General features: G+C 38.2%; 1 protein-coding gene across 1 annotated transcript; it reads right to left on the reverse strand.

Moving 5' to 3' along the window:
- Window positions 1-461: 461 nt before the first annotated feature.
- ppp2r2d (protein phosphatase 2, regulatory subunit B, delta) lies at window positions 462-23,896 on the reverse strand. Its single transcript, XM_048169922.1, has 10 exons — window positions 23,697-23,896; window positions 23,389-23,463; window positions 11,443-11,540; window positions 11,185-11,350; window positions 10,683-10,795; window positions 7,246-7,423; window positions 5,978-6,142; window positions 4,789-4,958; window positions 4,475-4,566; window positions 462-2,651 (listed from the first exon to the last, which is right to left on the reverse strand). Exons 1-10 carry the CDS (start codon window positions 23,704-23,706, stop codon window positions 2,372-2,374), a joined length of 1,347 nt encoding a protein of 448 aa, XP_048025879.1. The 5' UTR covers window positions 23,707-23,896; the 3' UTR covers window positions 462-2,371.
- Window positions 23,897-24,648: the final 752 nt, after the last annotated feature.

The raw sequence follows: 24,648 nt of genomic DNA on the forward strand, positions 1-24,648 counted from the left end.
AGGGAGTCAAACAGATTATTGAAGCATCTCTATATTTCAACAGCAGCATAAGGGTACAAATATTTTGCAGTATATACATGCTATAGTCTTATTGATAAGCAAAGGCATTTCAAAAAAATGTGGATGCTGTTCTAGTGTGGTAGATTTTGCACAATGCAAATGCATTGACCTGAATACTATAGTTTAAAATGGCAATTATGACTGTGCATCGATGGAGAATGAGAAAGCAATGCATCTGTGAATTAAATGGTTACTTTAAATAACATGATACATTTCCAAGAAAACTGGATATTACCCACCAATCGGTTCACATGGCATTGAACCATACTGAAGTTTTACACATTTATTACATACTTTTTTAATAGGAATCAGTATACATACCATATTTACATTAAACATAGCCAAAAAAGTTTGCTAAGGCTACCTGAAATCATTTGAATAAGTGTTGGCCAGTGTGTCGATTCAGATAAACACAATTAAAATTTTATTTAACTTTGGTCAAAAATAATCAAACAAGTGTACACTTTCACAATGTTAGCATCATCATCATCATCATCATCATCATCATTAACAAGGAACAAGGTCTGTGTACGTAACCGACCCGTAAGTTCCCAGATTTAAAGAGCGTCACAATCAGCTATACAACAACTTTGTACTTGTCAACCGTTAAGTTACGTTTGTCATTTTGACATCAGTTTTGCAGCCGCATGTCAAAATTCAGCAGCACACAAACTGTATGTTGTCACCGGTTTCTTCAAATCACATCCCGATGCACGATCAATTTCTGCACAACATCTTTTTCTTTTGCGCAGGAATTGAGCGCTAGGAATATCTGTATGTGATCTGTTTAACTTTGATTGACTGGAGGAAAGCCAGTTTTGTCTCTAGAGGCACTCAACATCGGTTTCAATTTGAGTGTTCTACGCTGGTCACCAACCGTACGATATCTTGTATATTAGTGTCCAAATACTAAGCCGCAAGAACCGTAGCAGCACATGAACGGACAAACGGAGTGCTATAAGGAAAAATAATGGATGTAGGAAGAATTGCGGGTAAGTTATCCGGGCGACTTGGGATGTCGAGATCATCTAGTCCTCGAGGTTATCGGGTGAGGATTGTTATAGGGCAGACTTAAGGCGGTAGAATCCCTTTATATCAATGAATAAGAAAAATAACTAATATCAAAATAAAAACAGGATCTAAAGCGAATCAGACGGCAATACTGATGCTTATGGCCAATGTCCTCAATCAAACAGTGCAACTGCAAATTCAAGTAGTACAACATGGAGATTTGCTTCCCAACCGGCTCATTATCAGGGAATTACGTTTGGTTCGCTGTCGTCTTCAGACTCGTCCGACAAACAAGCAAGTGAAATCGTAAAATCAAGGCCAAAAGAAAATGTATTTTGTTTGCGCCGAGAGTCAAACAAATAATTCCATGGTTTTTGGGTTGAATTCCCCAATAATGCTGCCGATACAGGTTCAGCAGGATGATTTCACATTTTAACCACTGGCGCTCCAGATCTACATGCAAATATAGAACATAAAATTCATACATACCTGCTCATAATGTAAAAACGCTTTCTCTTTGTAGTTATGTTACTTTTATTAAGTGGTTTGACACCAGATGGTGTAATATATAGATACAGTCAAGTGAGTAGATATTATGCATGAGAAAAGAAAAAAAAAAAAAAAGTATAAAAACGGAACAAAAATAAAAACGAAAGAAAACAAAAACAAGAAACTGTCCACTGACCAAATTGGAGACCTGTTTTTAAGTGCTTAAAAAGGTAGAACATCAAGGCCTTAGAGTCGGGCCAGGGGAAGGAATGTTAACAGGCAATACACAAACGCTCATGAATGCCTGAATTTCAAAGTCGAACAGCAAGTACATACGATTGACAGCGAGACGTTGCTCATCCTGGTGCGTTTCCGTAATTTTGGTCGTCAAATCATAAAAACGTAAGGCTCGGCCGAAAGACGAATACATGTAGGACTTTTGCGAAGTTGATGTGGTCTTAATGCTGATTGGTGCCGATTCCGTCGTTGGAGGGTGGGTTGAAATTGGCCTTCTCCTGTTTTCTTTTTTAATTATTGACACCCTCTCAAAGAGGTTTTTTCTTTTTCCAAAATATACGATCCGTCTCTCAGCTTCCTTGTCTACAAGTGAAAAACAAGTGCTTTCTCTTCTTTGTCAGGATGACAACGGGGCCATATTTCTCTTACAGATTTAACGACTAGGCTTATCATTGCAAAGTACGACATTTCTTGAGCGCCCTCCGACCTGGGCCGGGGGAAAACGGGGAGGAGGGGGATGTTTCTTTTTCTCTTGATTTTTGTTTCTTCTTGGTTTTTAAATCACTCTCTTTTTTTAATTAATTTTGTCCTGGAATATATACAGGTTGTTGGTGGCGGCCACAGCTATGACGTTCTCTTTCGGGTGCCAGGCGGTGTGTAGGATCTTCTTGTTGAAGTCCAGGCTGTCCACGCTGATTTCGTCTTTCTTCCGTTTGCCGCCGGTGCAGACCTTGCGGGGTTTGAGCATGGCACGGGGTTTACTGTTCTCCCTCGACGCCTCCAGTGTGATGTCCCTGCGCGTGTTCCTGTCAAACATCCTAAAGAAGTTGTTGTAGGAGCCCGTCATAATGGCACTGAGGAGGAGGGAAGAGCAGGGCCGATGAGAGAGGAGGAAAAGAAAAAAAAAAAAATATTAGTCACCATTTACTTATAGTAGGTTTTAGGTTACCTAAACGCAGTCTCCACAGGCTTTTGAGTTTGAGAATTTCTGCACCACCAATTGAAAAATAATGACTGTTTTCAATCAGTCACGCCACTGATCGAACCTTTGTTTGCATCTTAAACACCGTTAAGCATTTGTTTTGCTGCAGGACCAAACATCTGATTTGTAGGCGTGAATGTTTTCAACTATTTTGATTCAGTTCAAGTATCACTTCATCAACACCAATTAGAAATAAAAACTCGTACATAATATCATTCATTTTATTAAAGTAAACGTTATCGCCAGGGCTTGACATTAAAGGGTTAGTTCACCCAAAAATGAAAATTATGTCAGTAATGACTCACCCTCATGTCGTTCCAAACCCGTATGACCTCCGTTCATCTTCGGAACACAGTTTAAGATATTTTAGATTTAGTCCGAGAGCTTTCTGTCCCTCCATTGAAAATGTTTGTACGGTAGACTGTCCATGTCCAGAAAGGTAATAAAAACATCAAAGTAGTCCATGTGACATCAGTGGGTCAGTTAGAAGTTTTTGAAGCATCGAAAATACATTTTGGTCCAAAAATAACAAAAACTACGACTTTATTCAGCATTGTCTTCTCTTCCGGAATTCTTTCCATTGAATTGATTCCATTGAATTGATTCCATTGAATCCTTTCATCTGTCGGCGTTGGTAATGCACTTTTACGTCGCCGTGGTTGTTTTTGGCGATTAGGACATCTACGACATGCACACTTACGCACCATTTTAAAAAATATAGCAATACCAAAATACAAACAATGTAGAATAGCTTGAATACAGCGTGCGTCTCCCTCAGACTGTAAACGAAGCTCGGGCGCACCAGATAACACGTCAGCAGCGTCTTACATCAGCAGCGTCACTGCGGAGTCGTGAACCCGGATTGACAACAGACCCGGAAGAGAAGACAATGCTGCATAAAGTCGTAGTTTTTGTTATTTTTGGACCAAAATGTATTTTTGATGCTTCAAAAACTTCTAACTGGCCCTCTGATGTCACATGGACTACTTTGATGATGTTTTCATTACCTTTCTGGACATGGACAATATACCGTACATACATTTTCAATGGAGGGACAGAAAGCTCTCGGACTAAATCTAAAATATCTTAAACTGTGTTCCGAAGATGAACGGAGTTCTTACGAAGAGTGTGAAGAGTGTGACAACTTACCCCGCTCTCCCCTATATTATATATAAAAATCAACCCAACACAGTGGATAGTAGGAGTGACTGCGTTACACACCACTGCTGAGATCCACCCGCATTTGGCCGGTGTTAATGTCAAGCCCTGATTATCAAAATGATTCACTTTTTAAATCTAAAAACTGGGGTTAAACTGTGGGCTTACCAAGTAGCTTCCACTTAATTTTTAATGAGTAGTTTCATCCATCAAATATTTCACAAGAATCCTACCATTACCCCGTCTTTACATGCACAAATAATTTGGCATATGTCATCCACACAAATTGCAAATAATAATGACAAATAATAATGACAAACCTAAGATAAATAGTATTAAAAGAAAAAGTAGCAGGCTTGTTTCCACCCTCCAAAGAACAAAGTTCTAAATGTCTAATATATAAATAATAGACTAAACTGCTTTAAGGTGTGGAAGTGTGGGAATGGGCCTTCAATAGAGTATGTGGGAAGAAGCTCATGGAAAATTTTGTGTGAACGTAGAACTCTACATTCATCCTCTTGAAATACAGTTTCGCACCTGTCTGAACCGTTCCAACAGCACTCAAACTTGTCGAAAATGCAGTCGTTCTCGTAGAGCGAGCACAACTTGCTACGTAGGTACTCGTGTACCTAAAAACAGAGAAGCACATGTGAATCAGCAAAAAAAACAAAGAGTCATATCAATTAAATAAGACACATTTAAGCACTGTGTGAAACTTTGGGGAGGTGCCGACACTATTTGAAGAATGTATTAATCAAAGACGTGAAACACCATGTTCTGTAAACAAGCCAAACGTGACAGGACATGCTCTGGAATGCCAGTTGTTGCAATAATCAGATCCTCTACTGTACCTGGTAGGTTTCTACAGGCCGGTTCTCCATGTTCAGGTCCCAAACCTTAACGGAGAGGTAATCGCGTGTCATCATGTATCTACCGCTGTGACTGAACTTGACGTCAGATATGGAGGAGATGATTTCTGAGAAGAACGACCGGCTGCTGGGATCTTCTGGCTCCTCAAAAACTTGAGAAACAAAACCACAAAATTTATGACATTTCTCACTAGCAGCTCAACTCAAACAGCTTGTTTGAGTAGAAAATGTAAAAGCATGAAGTGCACAATGCACATGTACACTACCATTCAAAAGTTTGGGATCAGCAAGATTTTATTTCTTGAAAGAAATTATTACTTATATTTAATAATTCAATTTTAAATGCATTAAATAGATTAAAACAATAATAATAATAATAATAATAATAAAGACATTTCTAATGTTGCAAAAGACTTTTTTCAAATAAATGCTGTTCTTTTGAAATTTACATTCAGCAATCTACTGCTGCTAAACTGCAGGATGTGCTTGATTTTAAACCGTTATTAAAAGCGCATTAAGCCACAAATGAGATGCTGTTCCCTAGGTTGCTTTCTGTGCCAATAATCGTGTTGAATAATTTCGATTTCAGTATTGACCAAAATAGTTGTGATTATGATTTTTGCCATAATCGAGCAGCCCTAGGATCATGTGAAATCATAATGTTCCATTTCCTTTTTGTGAAGAACATTGGGTTGTATACAGTGCATACTGCACAGTGTAAAATAAAAGACAGTAGAAAACCATCAGTCCATTTATTCCATCCAAACATTTCAATTTCATGCATTCATCATGTCTGTTTTAAAATGAGCAGATTCGACAGGAAGTAAAATGACCAGAGTTTACTGTTTTGCTTTGTTGGTCTGGAGTGAGGTCTAAGTTGAGAACAGAACGTTCGATTAATTACATAACCCAGTGATTACGTAACATAAGGCCCTGCTGACATTAAACACTGCAAAAACAGACCAAATGGGAACTTTCCACAGCCTGTTAGAAAGTGAGGCTGATTTTTTTTTATAGGAGGAAAGGACACTGCATCAGGGAACATGCACAGAAAGTTCAGACTCTCCGACTGATATATAAAATAAAGAGAAAAGAATATAAAAGGGAAAAAAAGTGGAAAAAAAAAGAAAACAAAAAAAAAAAAGAAAAGAAACTGACTTAAAATATTTACATTTACTATGTCTATCGCAGAGCGCGGCGGCCCTCATGTCACACAGACGGATGGTTCCTTTACTACTGCTGTATACAAAGACGTTACACTGGTGTGGGTGACACTCGGCTGCTGTTATCACCTCCGTCAGCTCCTCCATATTGGCTGGTTTTATATCTACAATGTCTGAGGGGGGAAACAATAAAGGAAACCAACAGAAAGACGTTCAAACACACTTTAAAGCGGTTGAGATGTCACCGCTGCAGGCCTTGGTCATTACTTGGGGATTTGGCTTCTGAACAAAAGCCTTCCAATATTACAAAAATAGTACGTTTTACACTAAAATACAATTGTTAAAAGGGTTATATTGTTTCACAATCCTGTCAGAATGTAATTCAGGCTTTGCAAAGAGGTTATTATTAAAGGTGCAGTATTCAATTTCTGAGAAATGCTTCTGAAAATTTAAAATCACAATATTGTGAATATTTGACATGTCCATGCTGTGTGTGTGTGCTGAAAAAAAATAAATTTGAATATAGTCCTGGCCGTGTAAATAGGAAAAAAAGTGGATCGGACCAATCCATGTAATAAGGCAATAAGGGGCGTATCCGCTTATGAAGGGGGAAAGAGAGTGTGGGCAAGCAGGACATTTGTAGAAAGAGAGATGAGATATTACCAGAGGAAAAGATCAGAGGAATATAATTGGAAGAAGAAGGGTTACAATAAGGTAAGAGCGTTAATATTGGAAAGGTTTCCAGTGCTGGAGAGACATTAGAAAGCAGGAAGGCCTGAAAACGGACGCCGAAGTTGCTCTGTTTCTGCTTGATTCGTGGGTAACATTGCTGCTTCACAGAACCAAGATGTGCTATGATGTTGTTGTTGTTGAATCACAGCCAATTCATCTGTAATTACGTGACCCGTCTGATGCACCAGCTGTTAGTGACTGCATTTGTGGGCGGAGCAATGGAGGGAGGGGTGTGTTTGTTTAGGTGTTGATTTCAAATATCAACAGTGTTTCTCAGAAATCGTTTAGCACACCTTTAAGAGATAGGCAAGTGCACAAACCCAGGCACTTTACCTTATTTCACATGCATAGAGGGTGTTTAAATGAGGTACAGCAGCAAATAAAACAGCCAGTTTAGTTCTAAAGGTGGAGAGTGGTCATGAAAACTAAATCATGACTACTGCTTAAGCACAATTAGCAATATATAGATAAACACCTTTATAGCAAAATAAATTCAGGGAGTACATATTTAAATAAAAAAGGTCATAGATCATGTAAAGGATACTAAAACTTCTATCTGTGATTTCTAAATGCCAGAGGTTTATTCTGAGGTCGTCTGCAGAAAGGTATGTTTCATAATCACTATTTACTGAAATGGAATTGATGTGATATGTATGTGCGTTTGCAAATATTCTGCGTGGGCTGGCTTCCACCATCAAGTCCATTGGCATCAGCACAGGAACCTGCAAGACAACCAGTTACTTAATGAAATATTAAACCACCACCAACAAAAAACATTTAAAGGTGCCGTAGAACGTCTTTTCAAAAGATGTAATATAAGTCTAAGGTGTCCCCTGAATTTGTCTGTGAAGATTCAGCTCAAAATACCCCATAGATTTTTTTAAATTAATTTTTTTAACTGCCTATTTTGGGGCATCATTAACTATGCGCCGATTCAGGCTGCGCGGCCCCTTTAAATCTCTCGCTCCCTGCCCTCCCGAGCTCTCGACTATAAGTGCAGTAATACAATGCATAAAGTTCACACAGCTAACATAACCCTCATATGGATCTTTACAAGATGTTCGTCATGCATGCTGCATGCATGGATTGGATCATGTGAGTATAGTATTTATTTGGATGTTTACATTTGATTCTGCATGAGTTTGATAGTTCTCTGTGGCTAAAGCTAACATTACACACTGTTGGAGAGATTTATAAAGAATGAAGTTGTGTTTATGAATTATACAGACTGCAAGTGTTTAAAAATGAAAATAGCGACGGCTCTTTTGTCTCCGTGAATACAGTAAGAAACGATGGTAACTTTAACCACATTTAACAGTACATTAGCAACATGCTAACGAAACCTTTAGAAAGACAATTACAAATATCACTAAAAATATCATGATATCATGGATCATGTCAGTTATTATTGCTCCATCTGCCATTTTTCGCTGTTGTCCTTGCTTGCTTACCTAGTCTGATGATTCAGCTGTGCACAGATCCAGACGTTAATACTGGCTGCCCTTGTCTAATGCCTTGAACATGAGCTGGCATATGCAAATATTGGGGGCGTACATATTAATGATCCCGACTGTTACATAACAGTCAGTGTTATGTTGAGATTCGCCTGTTTTCCGGAGGTCTTTTAAACAAATGAGATTTATATAAGAGGAGGAAGCAATGGTGTTTGAGACTCACTGTATGTCATTTCCATGTACCGAACTCTTGTTATTCAACTATGCCAAAGTAAATTCAATTTTTGATTCTAGGGCACCTTTAAATATATTAACATTTATATTCATATATATATTCATACACACACACATATGTCTAATTGGGCTTTCACACAGGATGCGGTATGCTCTGTGCTCGCCGCTGGGTTCAGCGCAGGCCTTCAGATACAAAGCGATTTGTGCTACGCTGGCCAGAGCACAGTAGGCAAGAGTTTTCCAAACTTGTAGCCGGAGTTCTATACGTCTAGTCATTTGATTGTCGTTCCATGTTCGGTCAGCAGCAAAGTATATGTCCCGTGCTAAGAAGCAAGCGATAGCACTAGCCCTGCTTGTAAGAAGAAGAAAGAGAGCAGCTCTTGACAGTGTCTGTCATGGCTCCATGACAACTTTTCTCCCGATGTCTCTATACGACCAGCAAACTTGTATCGTATAGCTCTGGAAATTCCAACACAGACAATAGCTGTTCATCCATTTTGCTTTTCGATTGTTTGGATGCCCAGTTGCTATTGGTCGCGCAAGCGCAGCAGCAAAAGTTGAACTATTTTGAACTTTGACCGCGCCGTGTGCTTAGGTCGACAAATCCTTTTTAGTGAACGTTTTATTTAAAAAAAATTTATTTTTTTTTTACAATTAAAGGTGCTAAAGAGGATGTTTTGTTTTATACATTTTTGCAATGTTACTTGAAACTGTCTTTACTAACTGATAAAAGACTATTTATTAGGTGCACTGAAAGGAATATTATTAATATACATCATCTGTGCCCGAGGTAGGGCCTTAAAAACATCAGCCAAACATTGGCCCTCTGGCTTGTCAATCACTGCCATGACGCTCCTTGTGAGAGACGCACGGCTGCGCGCTTTAGTAACTTTCCACACTCCGCATGTTTTTGTCAGGAGACAGGAGTAACAACTGCAGATTATGAGTTACCTGCGGTGAGTCCGACATAATGAATCCACTAAGTGTGTGCGCGGCCTAACGATTGTAAGGCCGATTATGAATGTAAATTGATACTTATGACTGATCGCGCTCAAACGCGTCAAGTCAGAGCCAGTTGCTTTCAGTCTGTGATTACAGTCGGTGTTCAAATTCCATGTGAAAGAATATAAATCTGCTTCAGGAGCAGGAAACAATCGCTGTATGTTGAGCTCAGTCAGAATGTTTTAGCTAGTCGTTAAATGTGTGCCCGGCTTAATAACACAGCGAATGCCGGTGGTAAACAAACACTCGTGCACAAGTTTTGGGAGGCGTTCACTTGAAATGAGCTGTGAAGGAGGGGGGTTGTTCTTCCGCATGCTCTCATTTCAAAAACTCAGTCGACGAAAACATCCTCTGTACCACCTTTAAATTAGCAGCTTTTCATCTTCTCGGAAAACCCAGTTTGGGACACCCTGGTTAATGCAATAGTTAAACTAACAATGAACAAAAGTATATATTATTTTTAATTAAAGTTAACTAATCAAATAATTCTACATCTAAAGCTAAACATTAGTTAAGGAACCATACACCAACACTGAACAATGCTGTATTATTGAATTAAAGGATTAGTCCACTTTTAAATACACTTTTCCTGATAAATTTACTCACACCCATGTCATCCAAGATGTTCATGTCTTTCTTTTGTCAGTCAAAAAGAAATGAAGGTTTTTGAGGAAAACATTTCAGGATTATTCTCCTTATAGTGGATGTCAAAGGCTACCAACAGGTTGAAGGTCCAAATTGCAGTTTCAATGCAGCTTCAAAGAGCATTAAATGATACCAGACGGGGAACAAGGGTCTTATCTAGTGAAACTATCGGTCATTTTCAAAAAAAATACAACCGTATATAAACAAAATATCGCTTTGAACGTACTTTCCGTTTCTGCATTCTTCAAAACGCTTACACTGAATGTTCTACGCCTTCCCTAGTCTACTTACGGAACGAACGCGGCGGCAGTTTCGTTTTTTCCCGTAAGCGTTTTGGAAATGTTTGTTGTACAGTTTTTCCAAAATTCTGTAATGTCCCTTTCTCTACATGTTTCTTCATCACTATCAGATGTAAATAACGTTAACCAGTCCAGCCGCATTGACAACTGGACATATACATCTACTGCGGTATTGAAAAAATGTACTGCTGCAAAGCACGTACTCTACAGACCACAAGTTCTGGAAACATCAGTGGAATGACTTTATATCATGAAATATTTATTAACTAAAAACCAGTGCTTCACCGCACAGCTACTGGCTGCACTTGAAACTCAGAATGTCATGGGAACAAGAGAGACAGACTAACCCGTAGTGATGTGATTCGAAACGGATCTCGCAGTCTTCCGTCTTCGTCTTTAAGGTTGTATCCTTCCGCTCGTTTGTCCCTTTCACTAATCTTCCATAGTTTGATGGTTTTGTCTTTTCGATAAGAGAAAACAAAATAGAGAAAAACATACAGATCAGTAACAGACAAATGCATGAAATACAACGTTTTCCTTTAATCGGTGCAAAATGTGTCACCATCTTTTTGTCAGGATGATCAAAATACTGTCTAGGTAGGCAGCTCAAATATTTTTGGAACAGCCATAGATAAACTATCGTTCAAAAGTTTGGGGTATGTAAGATTTTTTCATATTCTTGAAAAAAGTATATTATGCTCACTAAGGCTGCACTTAAATTTAATGCATACTTGCTGAATAAAAGTATTAATTACTTTAGAATAAATAAATCTTACCGACCGCAAACTTTTCAATAGTAGTGCACCAAAACACAAAAACACAAGCAAAAGCTCAATTTCCTCTTCATACCATTTGTGGACAGAAGAAAGTGTGCAGCGTTCTGTTGCGGGAGCCATCTGATTTTATTGATCTTCTCCTCTATTTCTAAACTTTTCAAGTAATCAAACTCAGGCTCGTGACTCTGAAAAGTGCTGTACACGTTGTATTCCCCTCTTGAGGGTGGGCGGTTTTTACTCTGTGAAGAGAAACATTGAACACAATTGTTAACACTTATTGCGTCACACTTTCTAAAAAAAAGAAACCACAAAAATCTTTGGGTTGCATCACCTCCTGTTCTCTCTGAAATATGACGACTCTTCCCCCTTTGTCTCCTGTGGCTAGTAACTCCCCAGAATAGTTAAATTCAACGGTTGAGATAATGTCCGCTGTATATCCGGAAGGAAGAAAGAAAGATGAGACAATCAAGCATTTCAAACATTCAACATGCACAGCTTTAAGAAAGTAGAAAACTCTAGAAACTCAGCTTTCTAAATGCATGTTCTTGGTCTTACTGTGCAGTGTGCAAGACTGGTCATTAGCCGTGTTTCCACTGTCGGGCCAAAAGTGGGCATGCTAGTGCGTTTTTGGCCCGCCGAATACCTTAGTCCAAAGCGGGCCAGCTCGGGCTTGAGGGAATGGTTACGAACAAAGGCAGAGTTTATCTGAGTCTAGAGATGGCAGCAGATGATTTCATAAAGGTTACCAGCTAACATCAGCATTAAAGACTTCAAATCATTTTAGTGTTTTCAAAGCAAGTGGTTGAAATAACGTCTGTTTGTGATCCGATGTGGATTCTGATCACCGTATAAGGCAAAAATATTTATATGCGATGCAAGACTATGCGTGCTATTACCATAGTAAACATGGTAAATACGACTGCTTGAAAAATCAGACAAATTATCAGCTATCACAATCACGTATTTATTTTATCTGTCAGTATGTCTCGTCTCTTTATACTGGACTGTCTGATGAATATTTAGCTCCACATTTTTCATAAAATAAAGCAACTCTGTTTTTCTGACTGAAAATCTAACTGTTGGGACTTTCACTGGAGAGAGTGCTAAAGCTCCTCAGGTTGTATTTTTGTTGGAAAATTTGTAAAAATTATCATTTTTTCGAAATGTGATGTAAACATACTGTCCTGTGACTACAAATAAACCGAAACAGACATGCCTGAGTAAGTATGTGTCCTCTTTTGTGAAAACGGTAAATACCACTTTATTTCTGTGACTAATGTGCAATCTTGACACAAATGAATTAATTATGATCAAAGTATCACTTATTATTGTAAAACTGTGGTAAAACATTGATGATTGGGTTTTAAATCTTTAAGTAAACAACAAAATGCCAACAAGGCTGCTTTTATCATGTTAGTCTCGCTAGTTTCCAGTGATTTCTTTCGGATTAGTTTTCTGATAAAACTTCCATTTGTTGTTGAAATGATGGGTTTGTGTGACGTTGTTCCAGAGAGGCGTGTTACAGGCGGGTTTCAGCGAAGTGCTGAAACGGCTTCTGGCCCGACTGTGGAAATGCAGTGTGGTTTTGGGCTCGGTGCTACAGGTCCGAGGATATTAGCCTAGCCTGGCCTGTTAAAAGTCCTGGCTCACACTGGCCCGACAGTGGAAAAGCGGCTATTGTATGTTGAGCCAAAGACAAAAAAATGTTTGCCTTTCTTAAAGTGCTCCTATCCTATGCTATTTTAAAATTCTCCTCATTTTGTTTTGGAGGTCTTTTTAATTTTCACATAATATACATTGCACATCACCTCTTTTCTCACAGCGAGTGCTTTCTGACACTGTTCGATAAATGATAGTGTCTCTCTAAACCTCTCCTCCCAAGAGCCTACTCTGATTGGTCAGACGACCCAGTCTGTTGTGATTGGTCTACCTCTTACAGCACGTTTTGGAAACAAAACGCCCATTACTATATCTGAATTTCAGCTCTGGTGACTTCCTCAGCACTTGTATGCACAGAGATATGAACATTAACAATGCCGTTGGTTTAACACGTGAGCCCAAGTCCTTATTCCTTGAAAGTGGATTTGCTTTTGCGGTGACATATCGACAACATGAACCAAACTCTTCCAGACTTCAGCAACAACTACAGTGTTTGATCAAAGTAGACGTTGTACGTGAGCAGCCAATGAAGCCCAGAGATTTGCATGATGTTACAAACCAACATAGATTCAAGCAGGAAGACAGACTGGAATTACTGACAACTCGTTTGGGAGACAACTTCATTTATCAGCACTTTGATCTATGAAACTTTGCAGACCTTTTATATTCACAAACAGCTTGTTGTTCCAAACCTGAAGAAGATACTATACCGTCTTGTTACCAACATTCTTCAAAATATCTTCTTTTGTGAGAAGAAAGAAATTCATACACGTTTGGAACAACTTGAGGATGAGTAATTGATGACAAAATTGTCATTTTTGGGTGAACTAACCCTTTAAATAGAGATGTTTTAACCTGAAAAACAAATCTATGTTCAGTGTGGATCATTTCCTCTCTCCACCCCTGCCGCTTCACCTCTCTGATCTCTCTCGCTCAGAGGGAAGGACACGGGGACACAAACAGAGGCATGATTCAGTGTTCCTGAAACAGAACAATTAGCTCAACGCACACAAACCTGGGCTTCATTTAGCAGACGGTTCACATGCCAAAAACACAGTATGAGAGATAATCAAATGTCTCTTGTACATTTATAGAACTGAAACAAAGATAATGGCCATTTGGTTTCTTTACTGTGGTGGATTTGATGAGGAAACTCCACATCAGGTGAGAGACGCTGATGAGCAACAAATCAAAATGGAGAACTCTGAGCAAACCTCTGACGAAATGAAAAACTAATCCGTACGGCCTTTTGTCTTTGTGCACAGCTGGCTTTAGCTACAGGTTTTTTCACATGATATCTGATTAAAAATGGTAATAGTTACTAGTGTCTAATAAAAAAGAAAAAAGGTTATGATATGATACACGGATAAAAAGACTTCGTTTCTGTGTTTTCAGTTTACACAGAAAGAGAACGGTTCACAGAGTACCACCCAATCCAATGTGAGAATGCAATTTACTCACCCTTATGACTTCATGTGGAAAATAATAATACATTTACTAACATGGGCAACATTTAACTCTCGAGTTGGGGGGAAATTAACATGCATATTCTCTTAGAGATGATTAGAAGTAAATCTAATTTTTCTTAATATTTCTCTCATGGCCCATAGTGGAAAAAATGAGTTTCGTAAGTGCTTAATGTTAAACAAGTTGTTTTTGAAATGAGGAGTAAGCTATCTAACTAATCTTTTATTATCCTTGCAGAGAGTCAGATATGCAGTGATGCGCTATGAAAATCTTGTGGAACAGTAATATTTAATAATAAAAGTAGCCTAATAATAATAATAATAAAAAATAATATGCCCTGCGTTCCCATCTGCTACGCCACTGTGAAGGGCTAAACGGCGCCCACCAAGCACGCCATCAAAGCGAATGCAATTATCAGTTTTATCCAAATTTACATTCAATGTTCAGTACTGCATTGTTCTAGAGTCTCTCCTGTCTCATGGTGTTTCTCATGTATGTTTTTATACAATGCAGCAAGAAAATTCTCTTTCACGTGATGCAGTGTTCATCAGTCAAAAATAACTTTGAGGTTGCCAACATATACTAGACTGTGGACTAGCTTTGACTCTCTGAACAGTACGTTTTTCTTGCTTGTGCCCTGAATGGGCCATTCACGTGGATTTGGATCTCGCTTATGACACGCGATATCTGTGGAGGCCTGACTCAAGTCCATAGTATAGCATACTACGGCCATCCGCGTTCCGCGGCGGTCCACGCAACGTAATTTTTATCCTCAGGAGTGTCCGCAGACATCCCACACAGCCCATCCATGTGCAGCCCAATTTTTGTGACCGCGTAGACGGTGCGCGCACAACAGCGCACTTGAAAGCGACTTGAGTGCTTGAAAGCAAAGTCCACAAATACCCTTTTTCCACCAAGGCAGTTTGAGTGCTGGTTCGGAGCCAGAGCCTAGTTTCAAATCAGTTCTTTGTCTTTCGACACACAAAGCACCAGCTCCAAACCAGGAAAAGTGGTTCGTAAGTAGCACCAAAACGTTGCTGGGCTAGAAGTAAGAACAGCTTGGGTCAGGGGCTGCGGATGGGGTTACCGTGACCAACAAGACACCCGTGACCGCCATTTTTGAAATAGCAGCTAATCGAGCTAATAGCAGCTCGATCGTAATCTCCGTCTATATACAAATTACGGCGAGCCGTGTTTGGATGCCGATGTAGGTTCGCAAAGCCACGAGCATCAACAGTAGTGAAACATCCGTGATTGTTGACAGAAGGCTTGTTCGAGATGCATCGGAACAGCGCGGACCGATTCGGCGGGTGCCGCGGATCTGCGGGAGCGTTTGTAGAGCATACGACTCCTTGTGCTTTTGGATCGATCTCGCGGAGCTTTGATGTCATGCGCCGAGCGCTCTGCGAGAAGCCGATGCATCTCAAACGAGCCTGGTGTGTTTGTGTTTGGCGCCGCAGCGCTAGTTTTGCTGTGAAATATGAGACGTATACAGTGACGTAAGACCTGGCTCTGTGGTGCTCTCTAGCCCGTGGAAAGGCAAACCGGTTCTTAGGAGGCTCGTCAGTTGAACCAACTCCAAACTGGCACTAGCTCTGAACTAGCACCCGGTTTGTGCTGGTGGAAAGGGGGTATAAGTCCACTAGAATGCGTCTTTCCACGCTCACAGCCAAAGTAGTATACATTGAAAGGCTTGCGAACTCAACTGTGTGCGAGACGGAGCAGAATGTGGAAAATGAAGTATACCCGGGCCTTAACCACTCCAAATTATAGGGGAGCTGATAGCTCACATGGGTAAACTCCATGACTACAATTAATATGGGGGGGGGATAGGCCCTTCTTGCCCACCCCAATGTCGTTCATGTATACCAACTCTATATGCCGTGCAACGACTTAACTTGCCCAAAAATGAACGTGCCACATTAAGTCTTGAGTTGGAGAACATAATTTAACATCCAAACTAATCTGACTTATCTTTATTCCATTTCAAGCTGACATTTATATAACTTTTATATTATATGACTTAAATATGTAATTAATAAAAACGTATATCAATTCACAACATGAAACGTGCAAAACTTTATTTTAGAAGGACAAAGGGGAAATAAAGTGGCTGGTGTAGCTCAAGAGGCTGAACTGTTGGAAAAGGGGATCCAATTAAAGTTAATAGTTTTCCATATTTCTCCTTTTATTTTTTGGTATTATTTTAAAGTCACAAATAATCGTGATTACAATATTGACCAAAATAATCGTGTGATAATTTTGCCATAATCCAGCAGGCCTAACCAATAGAAATCCTCAGTTGAAGGATCAGCTAATGATCAACAAACACACAAAGGCCTCTGTCTCTGTACGTGTGTGTTCTGAACTGTCTGATTAATCAATCTCTAGTCACACCAGCGACAGAGAGAATCTGATGACTCAGAAACATCAGCGGGTGAACCTCACGAAACATAGCAAGAACACGCCTGCTCATATTTCACTCCAAGATCAACAAAAATAGATACCATCATTTTAGCTTAGAGAAAATTTAGGCTATTTTGGGGACCATTACAGTTTTTTTTTTTTTTTGCATTGTTGTGACAGTAATAAACCACACAATTAAGCACAATTTCCCCCTTTATTCCAGTTACAATAATGTTTAAGATATTAAGCAAAAAAAAGTGCACAAAAAGTTAAGTCACATATTTAATAAATGTAATATTTAAAATAAATATTAAATACTACTGTATATCTAAATATACTATATTTGCATATTATATTAAAGTAGGCTAATAATAGTATTTTTGTTAATATTTTTAATATAATATACTATAACAATAAATTGTAATTTAATGATAGAAAATAAGATGTGCACAAGTTAAAGTGACATTCACATTTAATAAATTCAAAATTTAAAAAAACATTACATGATGTCTCTTTATACATCACCATATGCTACGTCAAAATAATTGTATTTTATTGTAATTATCATTATTATTTAATATAATGTACAATGTTAGTTTAATGACAGCAAACATATTAACACTAATAAATGTGAATAATGAAATATTAAAAACATTGTATATTGAATAATAATAATAATAATAATAATAATAATAATAATAATAATAATAATAATAATAAAAAACAGTTATACGGATACCGAAAATCTTATAATAAAAATATAAAAATATGCTTAAGGTTTAATTATCATAAAAATATATAAATGCAAAACATCTTACAATAAAACAATTTTATTTCTGCAAAATATATACACTATTTAAAATATTTGTCTTGATTTTGGGGTGTTGTGTGACCTGGACATGTTTTTGTGAGATTCACTATGGCCGTGATGGTCATTAATTACCCTGATTTTTTTTATCCTGTGCATCTGAAAAAGACGCAAGTACAGATCCAGAGGAAACACCACTGTACTGTATCACTGTACACAAACAAACAGCCGCAGAAGCAGCGGGGGAAGCGTAGGCAGGTACATGACCACCTCGTAAAAAAAAAAACATCCGAGCAAACGTTAACGATTCGTCCTAAAGCTGCTAAACGTCCACCTCGGACATCCCCCACAACCTACAGCAACATTACATCAGCACCTCCCGAAACGAGATCAAATTACAGTATTATACAGTAACCCAAACAACACGTTAGATCACAGAGGAGTCCGTTACCGCTAGGAAAAGCAGACCAAGCCTGACCTCGTAAAGCTCAAAAACAAGCGGAGCACCCGGCGTGAGAGGCAGACGGAGATAAACACACACATACCCATCCTGAAAGGTAGGGAGAGGCCATTATAGCACAGTTCCAGGCTGTGGCTGTCAGCAGCACACAGAAGACAGAGGAAGATTTAAGAGCCTGGGAGAAGCTGCGGTACGGATGGCGTTGGCTCGCCTGCAGGGAGGATGAGCGAGGGGTGCCGTGCGGCCATGTTCGACAGGTAAGATCATGAGGGGAACCTCCCCCCATCCCACACAAGCACACTTAAACGAGACCCTCCATGTGACATCCCAACTGAATTATGGCCTCATAAACATGAGCATATAACTTTAAGGGAGTTTGCAATGCAGTCCTTCCCACAAATTACTCACTTCCTGTTTGAAAGTCATTCAAGGCTGAATAAAAAGCACACAACCAACTTAAGGCCAATTCACACCGCACCGACAAACACCAACAAACGCCAACAAACAAGTTGGCTATTGGATTTAGAAGTCAATGAGAAACGGCCATGTTCACACTGCACCAACAAACACCGACAAATGAGTCTGACTGGGAAAAATTGTGATCCACAACTGTATATGTGTAACAATGTTAACAATATTGCCAGGCAATTATATTAATAATATAGTATCATATATATTTTCATTGTATTCAAGTATTGAGGCAAAACATAAAAATACTAACCTGAAATCTGATTGGTAGCCTATAAACCGTTTTTTTATTTTTTTTTTAGCGCGACACTTTATTGACGCGACCCATATGCATATACAACCATGTGTAGATAAGCAAGCCAAAACAAACTCATTTAAAATGAAACCGAAGGTAACGTTAAACCTGAGTTGCTCTCACGCTTATAAGCCTACCTCTCTCTTTCGGCACGAATCCAAATATTTCAATTTCGCGATGTATTTGGATACTATAGGCTACTTATATTTATTATATAAAGTACTTCACATGCGTTCCAGTATTGATGGAAAAAAATAATCCTCTTCACATGAGCAAAAATGTGCTTGGCAACACCACAGTGGAGCTGAACGGCATGGACTGCACTACAGACTATATAAATTGAGCCATACAGGGCTCTACGGTAACATTTTTCTTTTGGAGCACACATCTTTTGCACTTGCTCTGCTGACTGAAGCAAAGTCTTTGAATTAAGGCATGAAAAGCAGCCGATTGCAGAACGAAACATAACTGTTGTTCAGTTTAGATGCATTTTGGGAGTTGTACTTTTTATCTCGATTGTAGATCTATTCATGAGAATTGATTGGGTCACTCGCAATAGTGCGCCTAAATATTTTTTCACAGTCGCACGCAGTTATTTTCAGGAGCAAATGCGGGTGAAATGGGCGCACTGTAGAGCCCTGCATAACTTTTTTTTTTTTTTTTTACTGTATTTTATTTTTTTTAGAATGAACAAGCTGCAATGTCACGTTTCTAGTGCTTTGTTCTGTGTGCATGAGGCGCCGGCGCGATCAAACAGCTGTCTTTGCAGGGGACTAGCATCATCGTCATGGCAACGGTTAGTGGCCATGTCAGATTACATCAGAGTTTGTTGTCGTTTGTTGGAAAACTGTTCACACTGCTCAGACATTCCACGACCCAACAAACGCCGATTAAACATGGTCAGTCGGGTGAAAACAGACTCCGACCAACGCCAACAGATGCCAACAGGGGTATCACACCTATCCAACAAACTGAGTTTTTTGCCGTTTGTTGGTGCGGTGTGAATTGGCCTTGCGGACAAGATGAAAAAATTCACAGTATATACACCATGATTTAAAAACAAATAGAAATTTACATAATATCATTTTAACACAAACGTGTGTCCAAAAACATGGCAGTTTATTACTGCAAAACAAAAACAAATGTGTGTATGAAAATACTGCCGTTTATTACTATACATTGAAAAAAAAAAAAAAAAGAAAAAAAAATTATTATATATATATATATATATATATATATATATATATATATATATATATATATATATATATATATATATATATATATATATATATATATATATATATATATATATATATATACACACACACACACATAAATGTAATTAAGTATATATTTTTAATAAAAATATTAAATACTTTCAGCTAACAGAAAATGTGAAAAAAAAATTGCACTTTTGTTCTTTTTTAATCTACTTGACAACAATAGCTGACTATTTATTGCTCAAACAACAGGCATATCACTTTGAGCAAAGACAACACCTTATGTATACTTAACTGATGAGTCTAACAAACAATCAGTATATGACATGAAATAGCCAATGTGATTATGAACCCTATTTTGCACATTGTCCAGTAAAACATATGCAACAAGTTATTAAGACTATAAGAACCTCTTATGACTAATCTTTGGGTCCCTGCTCTAAAATCAAAAGCTCCACAAGTGAATTTAAATGAAAACGGAAGTCTTCACACTTAGGAATTACTTCGATGGAAAACACATTGGCTGTGAGCCAGCGACTATCTCAGAGCTGTGTACTACATTGAGTGCGAGAAAGTCAGTCCGCATTTATCTTTGCATCCTGTAAGTCTGAAAGTCTGCTAAAAAAAATATACACAATAGAGGCAATACTGTAATTTTATTTTGAATCCAAATTAGCATGCATCATCACTACGGCCTACAAATTCCCATATCCACAGAATTCAGTGGAAAGGAATTAATGTGAAGTAACACTTCACAGTCTAGCTAGTGACACAGTGATCTCTAAATAACCTTCTCTTCCACATAAGGCCCAGTCTGCTCAGATGATATTACACAAGTCAACATGTGTCCGTTTCCTAGAAATCCGTTTTATTTTTCACATTGGAGACCTGGAAGTGGCAAAAACATCAACAACCAAACACCACTATACAAACAACACTCAACAAAGTCACTGTAAAATTGTTCACCCAAAAATGAAAAATCTGTCATCAATTACTCACCCTCATGCTGTTCCAAACCCATACGACTTTTGTTCACCTTTGGAACACAAATGAAGATATTTTTAATGAAATCTGAGAGATTTCTGACTGTCCTGTCATTGAGAGTCTATTCACCCAAAACTCAAATGCTTCAAAGCGTTCATAAAGAGATCTTAAAAGTAATCCATATGAATCAAGCGGTTTAATCAAAGTCTTCTGAAGAGACATGAGACACGCTTTTAGGCCTTTATTGAAGTATAAACATCGACCAGAGAGCGTACACACAGAGCACTAAAATTTGGTAAACGGAAGCTCAAGCATGCTTGCTTGATGTGCGACAACCAATGATGATCGTTTGAGCTTCCGCAAGAACCAATGAGGTTTGTTCTCACGCATCAAGCAAGTACGGTTGAGCTTTATGTTCATTGATCAATGTTTATATGTGAATAAAATCCTTAATTCAATCTGTTCACCATATAAAACAATAGAAAAGACTTGGATTAAACCGCTCCTTTCATATGGATTTATTTTATGAACTCTTTATGAAAGTTCAAACCATCAGAGTGATGAAACTTTCAATGAAGAGAAAGAAATCTCTCAGATTTCATTAAAAAATATTTCCATTTGTGTTTTAAAGATGAATGAAAGCCTCAAGGGTTTAGAATGACATGAGAATGTGTAAGTGATGACAGATTTCCTTTAAAAAAAATCTCTCTGAACTGAATAAAACAGTGTCATATAAAACACTATTGCATTTTGTTTTATACAAAGCGACAAACCTGATTCAGCAAAAATACAATGCAGAAACTACAAAAAAAGCCTCCCAAAAACCTACTTGGCCAAAAGTGCTCAAAAACAGGAGATAGCATGGATGGTCTTTATAATTACATATAAATGCAAAGAAAAAAAAATCTCAGCACCACAATGAATGTCAATTTGCTTTCTGAGATTCCTAAGCACAACCGTATTCCCACGCCTCACTCACTGATCTCTGGATGGAGCGCACCCTCGGACACGGCACATGGATAATGTGAGCTGGTCCGACCAGTTGGACGTGCTTTCCGCCGTTTCAAAGACAGGATGTGCTTCCCTATTGGAGCCCCAGAATGCAACACACATGCTCACTGACGCCCTCACCAGCAGACACATCTATCAATCTAGAATGTGTCATGTCATATCAATACATTTTTTGGATTTATTACTACTGTACTATGCTGACTGCTCATTTGCCAACATTTGCCTTCATGATATCAAAAACCTCACAAAATAGTATGCCGAACACTGCGTTCTTTCCCACGCTGACATACTTCCTACTAAAACTGACATATTGTTCTCCTTAAAAAATAGTCAATCAACCGCTACTTATCATTGTTAGTCAGAGTTAAGGCAAGACACTACAGGCAAAACCTTTGTTTTTCTTTTTTTCTTGAGATTACAGGCTATTTTGTTTCCATAACATCATCTTTCAGACTAGTGGAAAGATAACATCCAAATTACACATTTACACGTTTTATTTTATTACACATCTTTATGCATCTGTGGATTTCAAATACAAAACATATATTTAAAACACCATTTCCGGAGTCAGAAATTTCCACTTCAGTAGCACTTACACCAAACGTTATTCATTATTATTAAACTATATTCTGGAGTTTTTTACTGAGAGGTTTGTTCGTATCATATGCCTGATTTATAGAACATTTTATTTCTTTAAACATGGTGAAAATGCATTGATTCATCATACATATATAATACATCTGATTTATGTAGTGGTATACAAAATCCCCTCTGTAAAAACCTCTAATATGTCAACAAGCTTTGTCCAATGTTCAGATTTCTGTTCTGGAAATATATTTAGTGCACATTAATTAGATCATGGCTAACTTGCATATTTAAACATAACATTTTAGAAAACTTGTAATACAAAACATTTGTCTTAATGTACTGACTCCTAGGAAAATATGGTTAGTTAAATTTTTTTACCATGTTCTCTTGTGGTATCTTGCCTTGGACAACAATTTGGATATATATATACATACATATATACATACATATATATATATATATACATAAATATATATATATACATATATATACATATATATACATATATATATATATATATACATATATATATATATATACATATATATATATATATATATATATATACACACTGAGCATTATTCCTTACATCTATTAGCAGGTGATTTTACCCAAAGCGACTTACAGATGAGGAACATCACAAGCAATCTGTCATAAGACCCAACAATATTTACTGTACTGCAATACAAAAAGTTTTAAGTACAAGATCTGTCGTTCGTCTTCACTCCATACATTTGAAAAAGTGTGGGAATACTTTTTTGGACAGGAATGTTAATCTTTGAGATGAATGCAAACATTTTCATGGATTTACAACACTCCATCTCTTCCTATCACACCGCTCTTCCTCATCACTCACTCATGCATTACTCACCCAAGGGTGTTTAAGACCAATGCAACCCATTATTTACCTTCTGCAACATCTTCATCTATGGCTCCTTTGACCTGGGAAAAGCACCACTGGAAATCATTGCCTCCACCAACCCCTGCAACAACAACAACAACAACAACATTTAAATGCATGCACAGATCAACCTCTCAGAAGCATTTAATCACGCTGAACTCGGAGCCCTGCCCCGCGCGAGCATGCATACTGAGATAAAGCAGTGTATGAGGGTTTGATTTAGTGTCAGTTAAGGGGGCTGGTTTGATGTTTAGGCCGCACTGCTACCGCTCGCGCCCCCGCCTACCAACACAGCCCCCAGCGCGGCGCGTTTACCTGCCATCATCGCCGGTGTCTGTGCCTCGAGCTTTCAGTGCGGCTTATCCTCGAGCTCAGCCGGGCGGACGGTGTGAACGAGCGCAGAATGAGAGCGAGCGGAGGCGCGCGGGATCAACGAGAGCGGGATCTGCCCGTGATTTGCTTTCGCTTCAAGATGGCGCACACTGCCCGTCGACATGACACAGTGACGTCATTTAATCAAGCGCGCCTTGCGCCCGGCACGTCCTCGCTGCGCTGAGGTTTGCGCAGAGACCGGAGGAGTTACGCAAATACCTAACGCCCTTGTTTGTTTGTTTATTGGGTGGATGAATGTGTTATAACGTTACACACAAAGTACCTTCAATCTCATAAGTGAACAGAATATTTTATTGCTTGTCATTTCAAGCTGCTGTTATTTGTCAAATTATGCAAAAAGTGTGAAATGTTATTTAATAGGTCTGTGTGTGTGTGTTTAGGATGCATAAAATGCTAATTCCGAAATTTGACTGGACAAAGAAGTTTTGAGAGGTGATCCATTCGACCACAGCAATAAACAGCTAGGTCTATTGAAATATAGTGGAAATTACATTTGTTTATGAAGGTTCAGATATTAAAAAAGGAAGGAAATGTACATCCAGAATTGGACATCAGAAGAAAAAAGTATGAAAAGTGTGTTTAAACATAGAGTCAACAATAGCATGTAAATGGCATGGTTAATGGGATGATAAGTAACCTACATAAAATGACAATATATAGGCTTAGGCTTATATATTTATTAACTTATTATAGCTGTATATATATATATATATATATATATATATACAGTTGCAAGAAAAAGTATGTGAAAGAATTGCAGAATCTGTGAAAATGTTAATAATTTTAACAAAATAAGGAAGATAATACAAAATGCATGTTATTTTTTTATTTAGTACTGTCCTGAGTAAGATATTTTACATAAAAGATGTTTACA

Source organism: Megalobrama amblycephala, linkage group LG20 (assembly GCF_018812025.1).
Source record: "Megalobrama amblycephala isolate DHTTF-2021 linkage group LG20, ASM1881202v1, whole genome shotgun sequence".
Lineage (NCBI taxonomy): Eukaryota > Metazoa > Chordata > Actinopteri > Cypriniformes > Xenocyprididae > Megalobrama > Megalobrama amblycephala.